This window comes from Hyperolius riggenbachi, chromosome 12 (genome assembly GCF_040937935.1).
Source record: "Hyperolius riggenbachi isolate aHypRig1 chromosome 12, aHypRig1.pri, whole genome shotgun sequence".
Classification (NCBI taxonomy): domain Eukaryota; kingdom Metazoa; phylum Chordata; class Amphibia; order Anura; family Hyperoliidae; genus Hyperolius; species Hyperolius riggenbachi.
This window is the reverse complement of record NC_090657.1, coordinates 162,676,194-162,688,335: the sequence shown is the minus strand read 5'-3', so window position 1 is coordinate 162,688,335 and position 12,142 is coordinate 162,676,194. Positions and strand designations below refer to the sequence as shown.

General features: G+C 47.4%; 1 protein-coding gene across 1 annotated transcript in view; it reads right to left on the bottom strand.

The window, feature by feature from the left end:
• The window catches only part of LAMA5 (laminin subunit alpha 5), a 332,936-nt gene that overhangs the window by 207,286 nt on the left and 113,508 nt on the right, over positions 1 to 12,142 (bottom strand). The window contains exon 4 of the mRNA XM_068264501.1: positions 1,306 to 1,424. Within this exon, the coding sequence (XP_068120602.1) occupies positions 1,306 to 1,424 (119 nt within the window). The remainder of the gene's footprint in view (positions 1 to 1,305; positions 1,425 to 12,142) is intronic.

Below are 12,142 nucleotides of genomic sequence, written 5' to 3'. Positions count from 1 at the left end.
AAAAGTGATACCTGAGGTGGCCATACATCAGGCAACTTGGCATCAGCGATGCCACCAATTTCGGGCCAATATTGGTTGCATGTATTGATAGGACATGCTGCAAGATGTAGGGCCAACATGCTTGATCAGATATGCGGCAGTAATGCCGTGTGATATTGGGCTGGGCGAAAAACGCGACAGAACCCCTGGTGCTGTCCCCTTACTGTAAAATGTGCTCCCTGGGGTGCACGTATGTGGACGGAGCACAGGGCCAGCGGTGGACACCAACAGGTAAAGCGTATTGCATGGGGCACATTTTACACTAGGGGGGACAGCTCCGGAGGCAGATAATGTGGCGTCACAAGGCTGAATTGCGAGAGATTTCATGCTGAAATCAATCAGGAATTGGCCTGTGGTGTATGGGCAAGCAACAGATCTCCCTTCGATCAGAGAGAGACTTGTCTCTTGGTCGATCTGCCCATGCATCGTCTGATATATGGGCACCTGTACCCTCAGTAGAGGGAAGTCTCTGGTTGGTCCAGTGGGTTCCCCTTTCTCCCTATGTCCCTCCTGCACTGCACTGGGACCCTACAATCTTCAACATTTAAGTTGAAGGCTACTTGCGGCCTCGCTCCCCTCCGTCTATGAGCGCATACAGACTGCTCCTGCACTGTGTCACCACACTCATACAGGGACAGGAGCCCAGCCACAAAGAGGGTGGAGGCTGGCAGCGGAGGGATCATGGAGGCTCGGTGAAGCCCCTAATGATGTACTGTTAGTATGAAACATTTATTTTTACTTTAAAGTGGACCTGAACTCTTGCACAGGACTGAAGAAATACATAGAGAAATGCACCCTGTATGCATTTAGAGAGTTTAGCCTGTTTCATTCCCCATTATTTGTGTCTAATCACAAGTTGTAATTTGATCTCTCCCCTGTGTCACATGGCTATGGCAGTTAAGCCCATTTGAAAGCACTGGATGTTAACAATATGTCTGCTTCCATAAATCAGGAAGTAGACACAGTGCAAATTTATTACAGGATTTGTATCAGCTGTAACAAAGAAATGGTTTTTTTTTCAAAGGTTATTATGCTGCTGCGTATCTTTTACAGCAGAGAGGACGTTCTGAGTTTAGGTCCACATTTAAGAACTGGTGAATCACTGTGTTTTTTTCCATCAATGTGAGCATAACTGGTTTCAATATCAGGAATAGTTTGGATCCTTTAATGCCTTGCATTGATTTATCGCACTGATAATGGTCACCTTTACTGTATCACACAGATATCGGCCTCTCACATACGGCAGAGTACCCCACAACCCCTCACCTCTCCGTTCTCTAGCGGTACAATCCGGGAGTGTTCCGTTGTGCAAATGACATCATCATCCTTATAGATCCGCTGCAGGGTGTGCACTCCGAATTGCTCGATACAGTCTCTCTTGGATGCTGAGGGAAGAAGATGTAAACAGGCATCAGTGTAGCTGCAACTTTCATAGGATGGTTTAGATGGTGTGCTAACCGCAAGTCAGCCAGTAGATGCAATGCGGTCACTGCACAGTCGCTAGATGCGGGATGGGGATGGTTGTCACACATGCAAGAGCCAAGCTCCATCCTGCCAGTCCCCAACATCTCCTGATACTCAAAAGTACTTTGCGGTTCCATGGAGCAGATAAACCCGGCACTGTCAACCATCCACGTGAATTAGCTCACTTCTCTGAACCGCATGCAACAAAATGCACAAAACAGCCACCAAAACTGCTACAAAAACATCTGCCGGCGGCAGGTGGGACTGATCAGTAAACAGATGTGTAAGACCTGTAAATCCTGCAAGTAACATCTGATTCCTGGAGCTGCCGCTGAACACAGATTTACAGACTGCCTATAAATACTGGGGGGGTGACAGGCTATCCGCCAACATAACAAACATCATCAATAAAACGCTTAGTCCTTGAGGTATATAAATGCTGTGATTTATTGAAAGTAGTGGAGACGGCCACTGCCGACCTCCTGGAATGCCAGTGGCCCGATGCTCTGGCTATAGAAGTTACTAAGTCATCAGGAGCCAGAAAGCAGAAACCTACATATAGTCCAATACCTGATCCGTACAATGGCTGCAGGGAAAAGGTACACAACCAGAAAATACAATATAATGTACCCTACAATCCAACACAACCAAGCAACGTTTGTAAGCGTCCTACAATAAAACACAACCACTCAACATTTGTTTGCATTCTGTAATCTAAAGGATCTCATTACCGGTAATTCAATTTCCTAAACAAACGACTGCATGATCAATCAGATCAGGCAGCGTTGAAGGATTCAATGAACAATAATCTAATGGTGTATCGATTGTTCCTTCGATCTATTTTTCGGATCAATCCTACTGAACATTTTCGGATTGGTTGCAGTTACCTTCCCGTTAAAGGGCCTGAACGATTGTTTCCGACTGATCACAATTATCGGGTCGATCATTCAAACTGTATTGTTAATGAGCACCTTAACACAACCAAGCAACATTTGTAAGTGTACTACAATGTAAAGTTGCCCACTAACGGTACAATTTTCAGCAAAGAATTGCCCGAGTGATCAGATAATGCAATCGGAAAGAAAATGTCACAAAACATGTTTTATTTCACCATCAAACCAATCCCTATTTCCTATCTCACAATCAGATATACAAAAAAAATTCCGATAGACTAAATTGTTGACGGATGATCACTTTTAAGGTGGCCATTTACGGTACAATGTACCAGAGGATGGACCATATGATCGATCAGACTGGGTAATGTTAATGGCGTAGGTTGACAATTGTTCTATCAATCCGAATTAGGAACAATTATTTTATTCTAATTGGATTGCTTATCTTCCCCTACGTTGGTGGGACCGAAAAATTGCTTCTAGCATTCAAGGCCATTGCCTGGAGTGCCATTGGTCCTTGGGGGGGGGGGGGGGGGGGGGGGGAACGACACACCATGACTCTGATTAAGCCCCGCCACACCTCCACTGGTGTTTGTGCCTCCGTCAGTCCCCCATGCCATTTCTCCCTTTGTGTCTCCTTCTGTCCCCTTTGTGCCTCACTCTGTCCCCTTGTGTAGCTATCTGTCCCTGTCCCCCTTCTGCAATCCCCCAGCCCAGTTTTGTAAATGCAGAGTATAGTGCAGCAGAAGCTGCGCTCTCACCTCCTTGCCGGAGTCCAGCATTGTGCCCATGCGATCATCCTGTCTGTCTCCTTCTCCCTCTAGTGCTGGCACCTCACTCTCCTTATGTCACGTGTAAGAGATGCTGGTCACTAAGGCGAGTGGTGAGCAGACAGACGGAAGCACAGCACTGGACTCCAGCAGAGAGGTGAGAGCACAGCTTCTGCTGCACTATACTCTGCATTTATACACTAAGCTGGGGTAGTGCAGGAAGTGGATGGGGACAGACAGGATGATTGCACAGGCACAGCATTGGACTCCAGCGGAGAGGTGAGAGCACAGCTTCATCTGCACTATACTCTGCATATACACTCTAAGCTGGGGTAATGCAGGAAGGAGATGGGGACAGACAGGATGGTCGCACAGGCACAGCACTGGATTCCAGCGGAGAGGTGAGAGCAATCCCCCAGCCCAGTTTTGTAAATGCAGAGTATAGTGCAGCAGAAGCTGCGCTCTCACCTCCTTGCCGGAGTCCAGCATTGTGCCCATGCGATCATCCTGTCTGTCTCCTTCTCCCTCTAGTGCTGGCACCTCACTCTCCTTATGTCACGTGTAAGAGATGCTGGTCACTAAGGCGAGTGGTGAGCAGACAGACGGAAGCACAGCACTGGACTCCAGCAGAGAGGTGAGAGCAAAGCTTCTGCTGCACTATACTCTGCATTTAAACACTAAGCTGGGGTAGTGCAGGAAGTGGATGGGGACAGACAGGATGGTCGCACAGGCACAGCACTGGACTCCAGCAGAGAGGTGAGAGCAAAGCTTCTGCTGCACTATACTCTGCATTTAAACACTAAGCTGGGGTAGTGCAGGAAGTGGATGGGGACAGACAGGATGTTCACACAGGCACAGCACTGGACTTAAGCGGAGAGGTAAGAGCACAGCTTCTGCTGCACTATACTCTGCATTTACACACTAAGCTGGGGTAGTGCAGGAAGGGGATGGAGACAGACAGGATGGTCGCACAGGCACAGCACTGGACTCCAGCGGTGAGAGCATAGCTTGTGGTGCACTATACTCTGCATTTACACACTAAGCTGAGGTAGTGCAGGAAGGGGATGGAGACAGACAGGATGGTCAAACAGGCACAGCACTGGACTCCAGCGGAGAGGTGAGAGCACAGCTTCTGCTGCACTATACTCTGCATTAATACACTAAGCTGGGGTAGTGCAGGAAGGGGATGGAGAGAGACAGGATGGTCACACAGGCACAGCATTGGACTCCAGCAGAGAGGTGAGAGCACAGCTTGTGGTGCACTATACTCTGCATTTATACACTATGCTGGGGTAGTGCAGGAAGTGGATGGGGACAGACAGGATGGTTGCACAGGCTCAGGACTGGACTCCAGCGGAGAGGTGAGAGCACAGCTTCTGCTGCACTATACTCTGCTTTTACACATTGGGGGTGTAAAATGAAATGCAACAAGATCAGTATCAGTGGGTTGTTTGTATCTGAGGGACTCCCTTTATCATGCATCTACCCTATACCGGGGCATGGTTTATATTCATGTGTGTGTGCGTGTGTGCGCGGCGTGTGTGTGTGTGTGTGTGTGTGTGTGTTTTATTGCAGATTATTATTATTTATTTATTTTGTTTTGCAGTTGGACTATTCTGTATATACAGGCAGGAGCCCTTCAGGAAATGGAGTGAACTTTATTCATCATGTGCGATAGACCTTATTTTTATTTCATGGAAGGGCAAGCTCTGGCGGTCATGGCGGCGCTATGTTTAGGCAAGGACCAGTGACATCTCTTCCCGCATGTGGCAGTGAGGAGACAGGAGATGCACATGAGTGGCGGTGCATAAGCAGGAAGAGAGGAATGTTATACAGGCAATTACCCGCTCTACAACCAGGTAACGACTTTCACAGGAGGGGATGACCTCAGAGACATTCTAAAAAAAAACAGGCCCAAAAGCTGCAGCAGCCATGTATAAACTCTCTCAGTAAGATGTATAGCGGCGTAGCGATAGATCTGTGGGCCCCAGTGCAAATAATATTCTGCCCTTCCCGACGCTTATTGTATAATAAATGCATGGTACGGACCACCAAAGCCAACGTTCCAGGGACAAAGAGGTGTGATTAGAGGAAAAAGAATGGTTTATGAATACCTCTTTTGAAAGCACATACAGAAGTGATCACTACCACGGCAGCAGCAATAAAGGTCTAATGCAGCAATGGGAGGCGGGGTCACGTGGGCCCCACAGGTTCAGGGGCCCTGGTGCGGCTGCCACTTCTCCATCCCCTATCGCTATGTCACTGATGATGTACAGTAGTTACAAACATTTCAATAGCATAAATTGTGCAAAATGCTGGGTAACTATCAGACCTCAACATGGAAGATGTCCCAGTATTTATAAATGATGACCAAGACTCCAGTAATATTTTTTGACATTTAATTAACCCTTTGCTAGCTAGGTAGCCCAGAGAACCAGGAAGGCGCCATGTAGTCCTCGTACAAAGGGGAATGGTCTCAGTGCTGCGATTCACCAGTCATAATTGCAGAAAATCGCCAGTCAGTGTTAGTCTGTCACATAATGAGCTGCAGGTCCCATACTCTGTTATTGGTTGCTCGTTGTTTGTTTACATCACATGACTGCAAGCAACCAATCATAAGCCAGGAGGGAATCCCAGCACATTATGAAGTGTACCAGCTAAAAGAGGGGGTTTATTGGTCATTAAAACAACAATAACTGGAAATAAAAAACATTGTGCAACATAAAACATCAGTATGATAAGCAATAAGCAAGCACTTTATAATTTATCGTCACCATCGCAGAGATATCATCACGTAAAAAACAGCTAGAGTCAAATAAAACAGCCATTCGAGGAGTTTGCTAAAATAGAGCAAGAAACCCTAACTGCTAGCCTAGGCCTTTATAAGGAAACACCCTCCTTGGGGTGAGACCCAGGTTAGAGACAAAAAGGGCCAGAAATAGTGCCTAGTAAAATCTTGTCAAAATGTACCGACAATTTACTCATGCTAAACCAGAGAACCCGAGGTGGGTTTGAAGAATATTATCTGCATACAGAGGCTGGATCTGCCTATACAGCCCAACCTCTGTTGCTATCCCAAACCCCCCTAAGGTCCCCCTGCACTCTGTAATCCCTCATAAATCACAGCCACGCTGCTGACAAACAGCTTGTCAGAGCTGGCTGTGTTTATCTCTATAGTGTCAGTCTGCTGCTCTCCCCGCCTCCTGCAGAACTCCAGTCCCCGCCTGCATCCCTTCCTCCCTGCTGATTGGAGGAAGGGACGGGGGCAGGGACCGGAGCTATGCAGGAGGCGGGGGAGCAGCTGAGACTGACACTACAGATGTAAACACAGCCTCACAGCACGGCTGTGATTTATGAGGGATTGCAGAGTGCAGGGGGGACTTTAGTGGAGTTTGGGATAGCAACAGAGGCTGGGCTGTATAGGCAGATCCAGCCTCTGTATAAAGATAACATTCTTTAAACACACCTCGGGTTCTCTTTAAGCCCTTTCTCTACCTAACCCTAACCAGCTCCCTTACTTGCCTAACCCCACCAACACTACCACTGATTCCTGATCATAACCAACCACCAACACCCCCCCCCCCCCCCCACACACACACACACACCAATACCACTCCCTAACCAACCGCACCCCACAATGCATAACCCTAACCGATCCCCCCACTACCACCACCGATCCCTTACCAACCACACACCAGTACCTAGCCCTAACCGACCAACCCCCCCCCCCCCCCCACCACCACCAATCACTGACCCTAACCAACCGCACCTCACGTTGCCTAACACTAACCAACCCCACTACCACCAATCCCTAACAACCCCACGATGCCTAACCCTAACCGACCCCACCACCGCCGCAACCACCACCACTGATCCCTAACCCTAATTAATCGCACCCCACAATGCCTAACCTTAACCCACCACCACCAATCCCTTACCAACCACACCCCAGATGCCTAACCAACTTTCCCACCACACGACGAGAGGAATCGGCACAGGAGACTTGGGCACAGGATACAGTCTGTATGGCTTATCCTGCTCCTGCACAAATTCCCATTGATTTTAAATACTATTCCCCCTCCAGGCCGCCATGGATGGTGGGGAATTAAATAATTTGGCTTCCACAGCAATTGCTGGAGGATGAATTATAGTGTTTTATAAGTAACTTCCGATCCATCTTCTGACGGTGCTGAAGTTACTCACTGCTGCGCCCAAGTCTCCTGCGCTGGAATGGCAGTGTTCGCCCACCACCACGATCCCTAACCCTAACCAACCTCACCCCACGATGCCTAACCCTAACTGACCCCACCACCACCACCACCGATCCCTAACGAACGCACCCTGCGATATCTAACCCTAAATGACACCCCCCCACTACCACCAATCTGTGACCCTAACCAACCTCACCCCACGATGCCTAACCCTAACTGACCCCACCACCACCGATCCCTAACGAACCGCACCCTGCGATATCTAACCCTAAATGACCCCCCCACTACCACCAATCTGTGACCCTATCCAAACGCACCCCACGTTGCCTAACCTTAACCAACCTCCCCCCATAACCACCGATCCCTAACGAACCCCACGATGCCTAACCAACCCCACCACCGCTGATCCCTAACCCTAATCACCCCCCACCCCTAACCCTAATCACCCCCACCCCACTATGCCTCACCCAAACCAACCCCCCCCCCCACCAATCAGTGACCCTAACCAACCCCACCCCACGATGCCTAACCGACCCCACCAACACTACCACCGATCCCTAACCAAACACAACGCACCCCACGATGCCTAATCCTAACCGGCTTCACCCCACCGCCTATCTTTAAAGTGGACCTGAACTCTTGCCACAGGACAGAAGGAACTCTTAGAGCAATGCACCCTATATGTATTTAGAGAGTTTAGCCTGTATAATTCCCCCTCATTTGTGTCTAATCACAAGTTATTATTATTATTATTATTATGATTTAGTATTTATGTAACGCTGACACCTTCCGCAGCACTGTACAGAGTACATAGTCTTGTCACTTAACTGTCCCTCAGAGGGGCTCACATTCTAATCCCACCCATACCCATGTTTATGTATATATGGTGTAGTGTATGTATCATAGTCTAGGGCCAATTTAGGAGGAAGCCAATTAACTTATATGTATGTTTTGGGGTGTGGGAGGAAACTGGAGTGCTCGTTGAGACCCATACAGACACAAGGAGAATATACAAACTCCTTGCAGATGTTGACCTGGCTGGGATACGAGCCGGGGACCCAGCGCTGCAAGGCGAGAGTGCTAATCACTATGCCACCGTGCTGCCCAAGGTTGTAATTGGATCTCCCCCCCCCCCCCCCTGTACCACCTGACTACCATGGTAGAGACGGCAGATCAGCTCATGTGAAAGCACAGGCTGTTAACAATATGTCTGCTTCCATGAAAGCAGGAAGTATAATCAGTGCAGATTTATTTTAAGAGTTGTGTCAGCTGGAACAAAGAAATCCACCACCATATTTGACAGTGGGGATGGTGTGTTCAGAGTGATGTGCAGTGTTAGTTTTCCGCCACACATGGCGTTTTGCATTTTGGCCAAAAAGTTCAGTTTTGGTCTCATCTGACCAGAGCACCTTCTTCCACATGGTTGCTGTGCTCCCGCCCCCCCCCCCCCCCCCCCCCCCCCCCCCATGGCTTGTGGCAAACTGCAAACGGGACTTCTTATGCTTTCTGTTAACAATGCCTTTCTTCTTGCCACTCTTCCATAAAGGCCAACTTTGTGCAGTGCATGACTAATAGTTGTCCTATGGACAGAGTCTCCCAACTGAGCTATAGATCTCTGCAGCTCGTCCAGAGTCACTATGGGCCTCTTGACTGCATTTCTGATCAGCGCTCTCCTTGTTCGGCCTGTGAGTTTAGGTGGATGGCCTTGTCTTGGTAGGTTTACAGTTGTGCCATACTACTTCCATTTCTGAATGATCACTTGAACAGTGCTCTGTGGAATGTTCAAGGCTCTGGAAATCTTTTTGTAGCCTAAGCCTGCTTTACATTTCTTAATAACTTTATCCCTGACTTGTCTGGTGTGTTCTTTGGACTTCATGGTGTTGTTGATCCCAATATTCTCTTAAACAACCTCTGAGGACGTCACAGAACAGCTGTATTGGTACTGACATTAGATTACACACAGGTGCACTCTATTTAGTCATTAGCACTCATCAGGCAATGTCTATGGGCAACTGACTGCACTCAGACCAAAGGGGGCTGAATAATTACGCACTCCCCACTTTGCAGTTATTTATTTGTAAAAAATGTTTGGAATCATGTATGATTTTCGTTCCACTTCTCATGTGTACACCACTTTGTGTTGGTCTTTCATGTGGAATTCCAATAAAATTGATTCATGTTTGTGGCAGTAATGTGACAAAATGTGGAAAACTTCAAGGGGGCCGAATACTTTTGCAACCCACTGTATATATGTAAAATATCAGGCCACAATTAACATGGGCATCCCACCTTCCATGGTGCCTCCAGTGTCCAAATTTCCCATTTCATCAGCAACAGTGTAAACACAGTATAAATAATCACACGCTATAAAATCAGCCAGCATTACACTCTATGAAAGAAGAATGGCGGCTGGTAATGACAGGGGAAGCATGGATGTTCCGAAATACAGCTGTAATGAAGCACATAGAATAAAGGCACCACACATCTGGCAGAAGTAAATAGACACAGGATAGCGAGTAAGGCAGCGTCTCATGGGAAGCATAACACAGCCGGCTGATGTGCGCAATCATCCAGAAAAGAGAGCAACACATGTTACCCACAAATCACTGCTTCCTCAGGAACCATGTACTGTCTCTGGGGTACTACAAGTCCCAGCAGCTCCTTCCATTAAGTATAGGGGAAGATTTCACCAGTTCCGCGAAGGTGAACACATATTTAACTTGTCTCAGGGTGGAGGCTTCCCGTTAATCAAGGCAGGGTTCACATTGATCATTGCGGAGAATTTTCTTTGCATGCGTCTTTTGGCATTAGTTAAAATTGGCATTTGTAAGCAGATTTTCCCAGGCCAGTTTTACACTTGAAGTGTGCTAGGCCCCATTGCCTTGCATTGCCATTGCGTGACCCTGCAGTAAAAAAAGAGTAATGCAAGTTTTCAATGCAAGTGTAAAAGCAAATTAATAGGAATTTTCATGCAGTGTGCGAATATATGCACGCGCAAATGCAAATTTTAGAAGTGCGATTCTCTGTTGACCTTCCCTGGATGTGCGGCGAACTGATTTTCGCTCATTCGCAAAAATCATGCAAATTTTAATAAGGGTGAAGCGTGCCTAAGTTTAACATTTCTATTCATAGTGTGAGCTATCAAGCCCTTTTAGCCCCTCAAACTCCTACCCTGCCCCATCATCCCCCACATGAGGCAGTTAGAAAGGAGGTGGGATGGGCATCAGTCAGTTTCTTCCTGTGATCAACTTTCTCCACTTTCCTTCTCTCTCAACAGAGCCATCACTCTCTATATCCCTGCTCCAAAGCATGTCACCCTTCCCACATACCTATCCAGTTTGTTTATAGAAAAGATTGAATAAAAGATAAAATACTGCAGGCAGGGCAAGGAGAAAATGTGTTTTATAAATACACACTGGCGAGGGTGTGAAGGGTTAAATGCTTACTTTTCACACACACTCTGCTGAGCTGCAGTGCTGGCCACAAAAAGTTAATCTCTCACCAGCAGAGGGAGGAGGTGGATGGAGCTCAGCTGATTTGCTCTGCCCTGAGAAGTGAGAGCTGATCACTAGCTGGGAACACCCTCTCCTCAGGTAGCAGCTAGTTTTCTCCGTGGATGCTGGGTCACATTTCTCAGCAATGACTGCATCTAATATATAAATTCTGTAAGTAAATGACCCGGTCCCCTATTCGCCATCACAAACCATAACAAATCCGGGAGGGCAAATCTGGGCTTTAATTCTCAGTGTCAGATAAAACCACCTTTTAATCACACACTGCCCTGAAAAATGCTGTCACTGCAATCTCTCGGGGGTGGATACTTTTGGATCGTGGGATTTTAAGTTCTTAAAAGTCAAAGTCAGGCTTTCTTGGCAACAGTTTGTTCCGTAGAGTTTGTCATCTTATTTCAATTAGTGGTCCCTGAAATTTCTTTCTCACAGCTAAATATATCCGGAATGAGAGCAGGAGAATCAGATGGAGGCGCGGGTCGCACAGTGCAGGAGGGCGACTGATCGCACAGCGATAACTCAGCCCACAGAGAGATGTGTGGCGTGCCACCCACGGCGCTGCTCGCCTCCACCCAATCACACATAGCTCTCCAGGTTCTGCCATAGTTACTCACTTCTGTTGCTATGGGAGGCAACTCCCCTCTAAAGTAGAATTTATTTTAGGTATCTTGATAGCATTGCAATAGATTCTGTATAAGGTTTATGAAGAAGTAAAATAAACATATTTGAAAGATATAAAGGGAAAAAGAGGCATCAAGCTCACTAAGACCAGTTCTCAGACACTCCATTTTATTTTCCTAGAGGAAGTGGGTTTTCTCCCGCAAAACGTGTTGCATAGCGAAGTTGTGTCTGAATAAAGTTTTTGTTCTTTGAATGAGACTGTATGTGTCTTTCCTTGCAGGTAAGTCCTCCACTACCTCCTTTTTAAATGAGATATGGAGGCTGCCATATGTATTCCCTTTTAAACAATACCAGTTACCTGGCTATCAAGCTGATCTTCTGCCTCTAATACTTTTAGTCATAGACTTAGGCCTTGTTCACATCATACGTGTTTTCGTGCGCATTTGGAAGCGTGTATGACGTAGTAACATGCAAGAACGGCAGAACAGTATAGACAGCCCTTCTGCCGTTCACAATAAATGCGCTGCGCAGCAGTACGATGCGCTGACGCGCTTGAGTACTGCTGCATGCATTCTGCCTGCAAGCGCAGAGCTGACCCATTCAATGGATGGGATCAGCAGTGCAGCGGGTAGCAG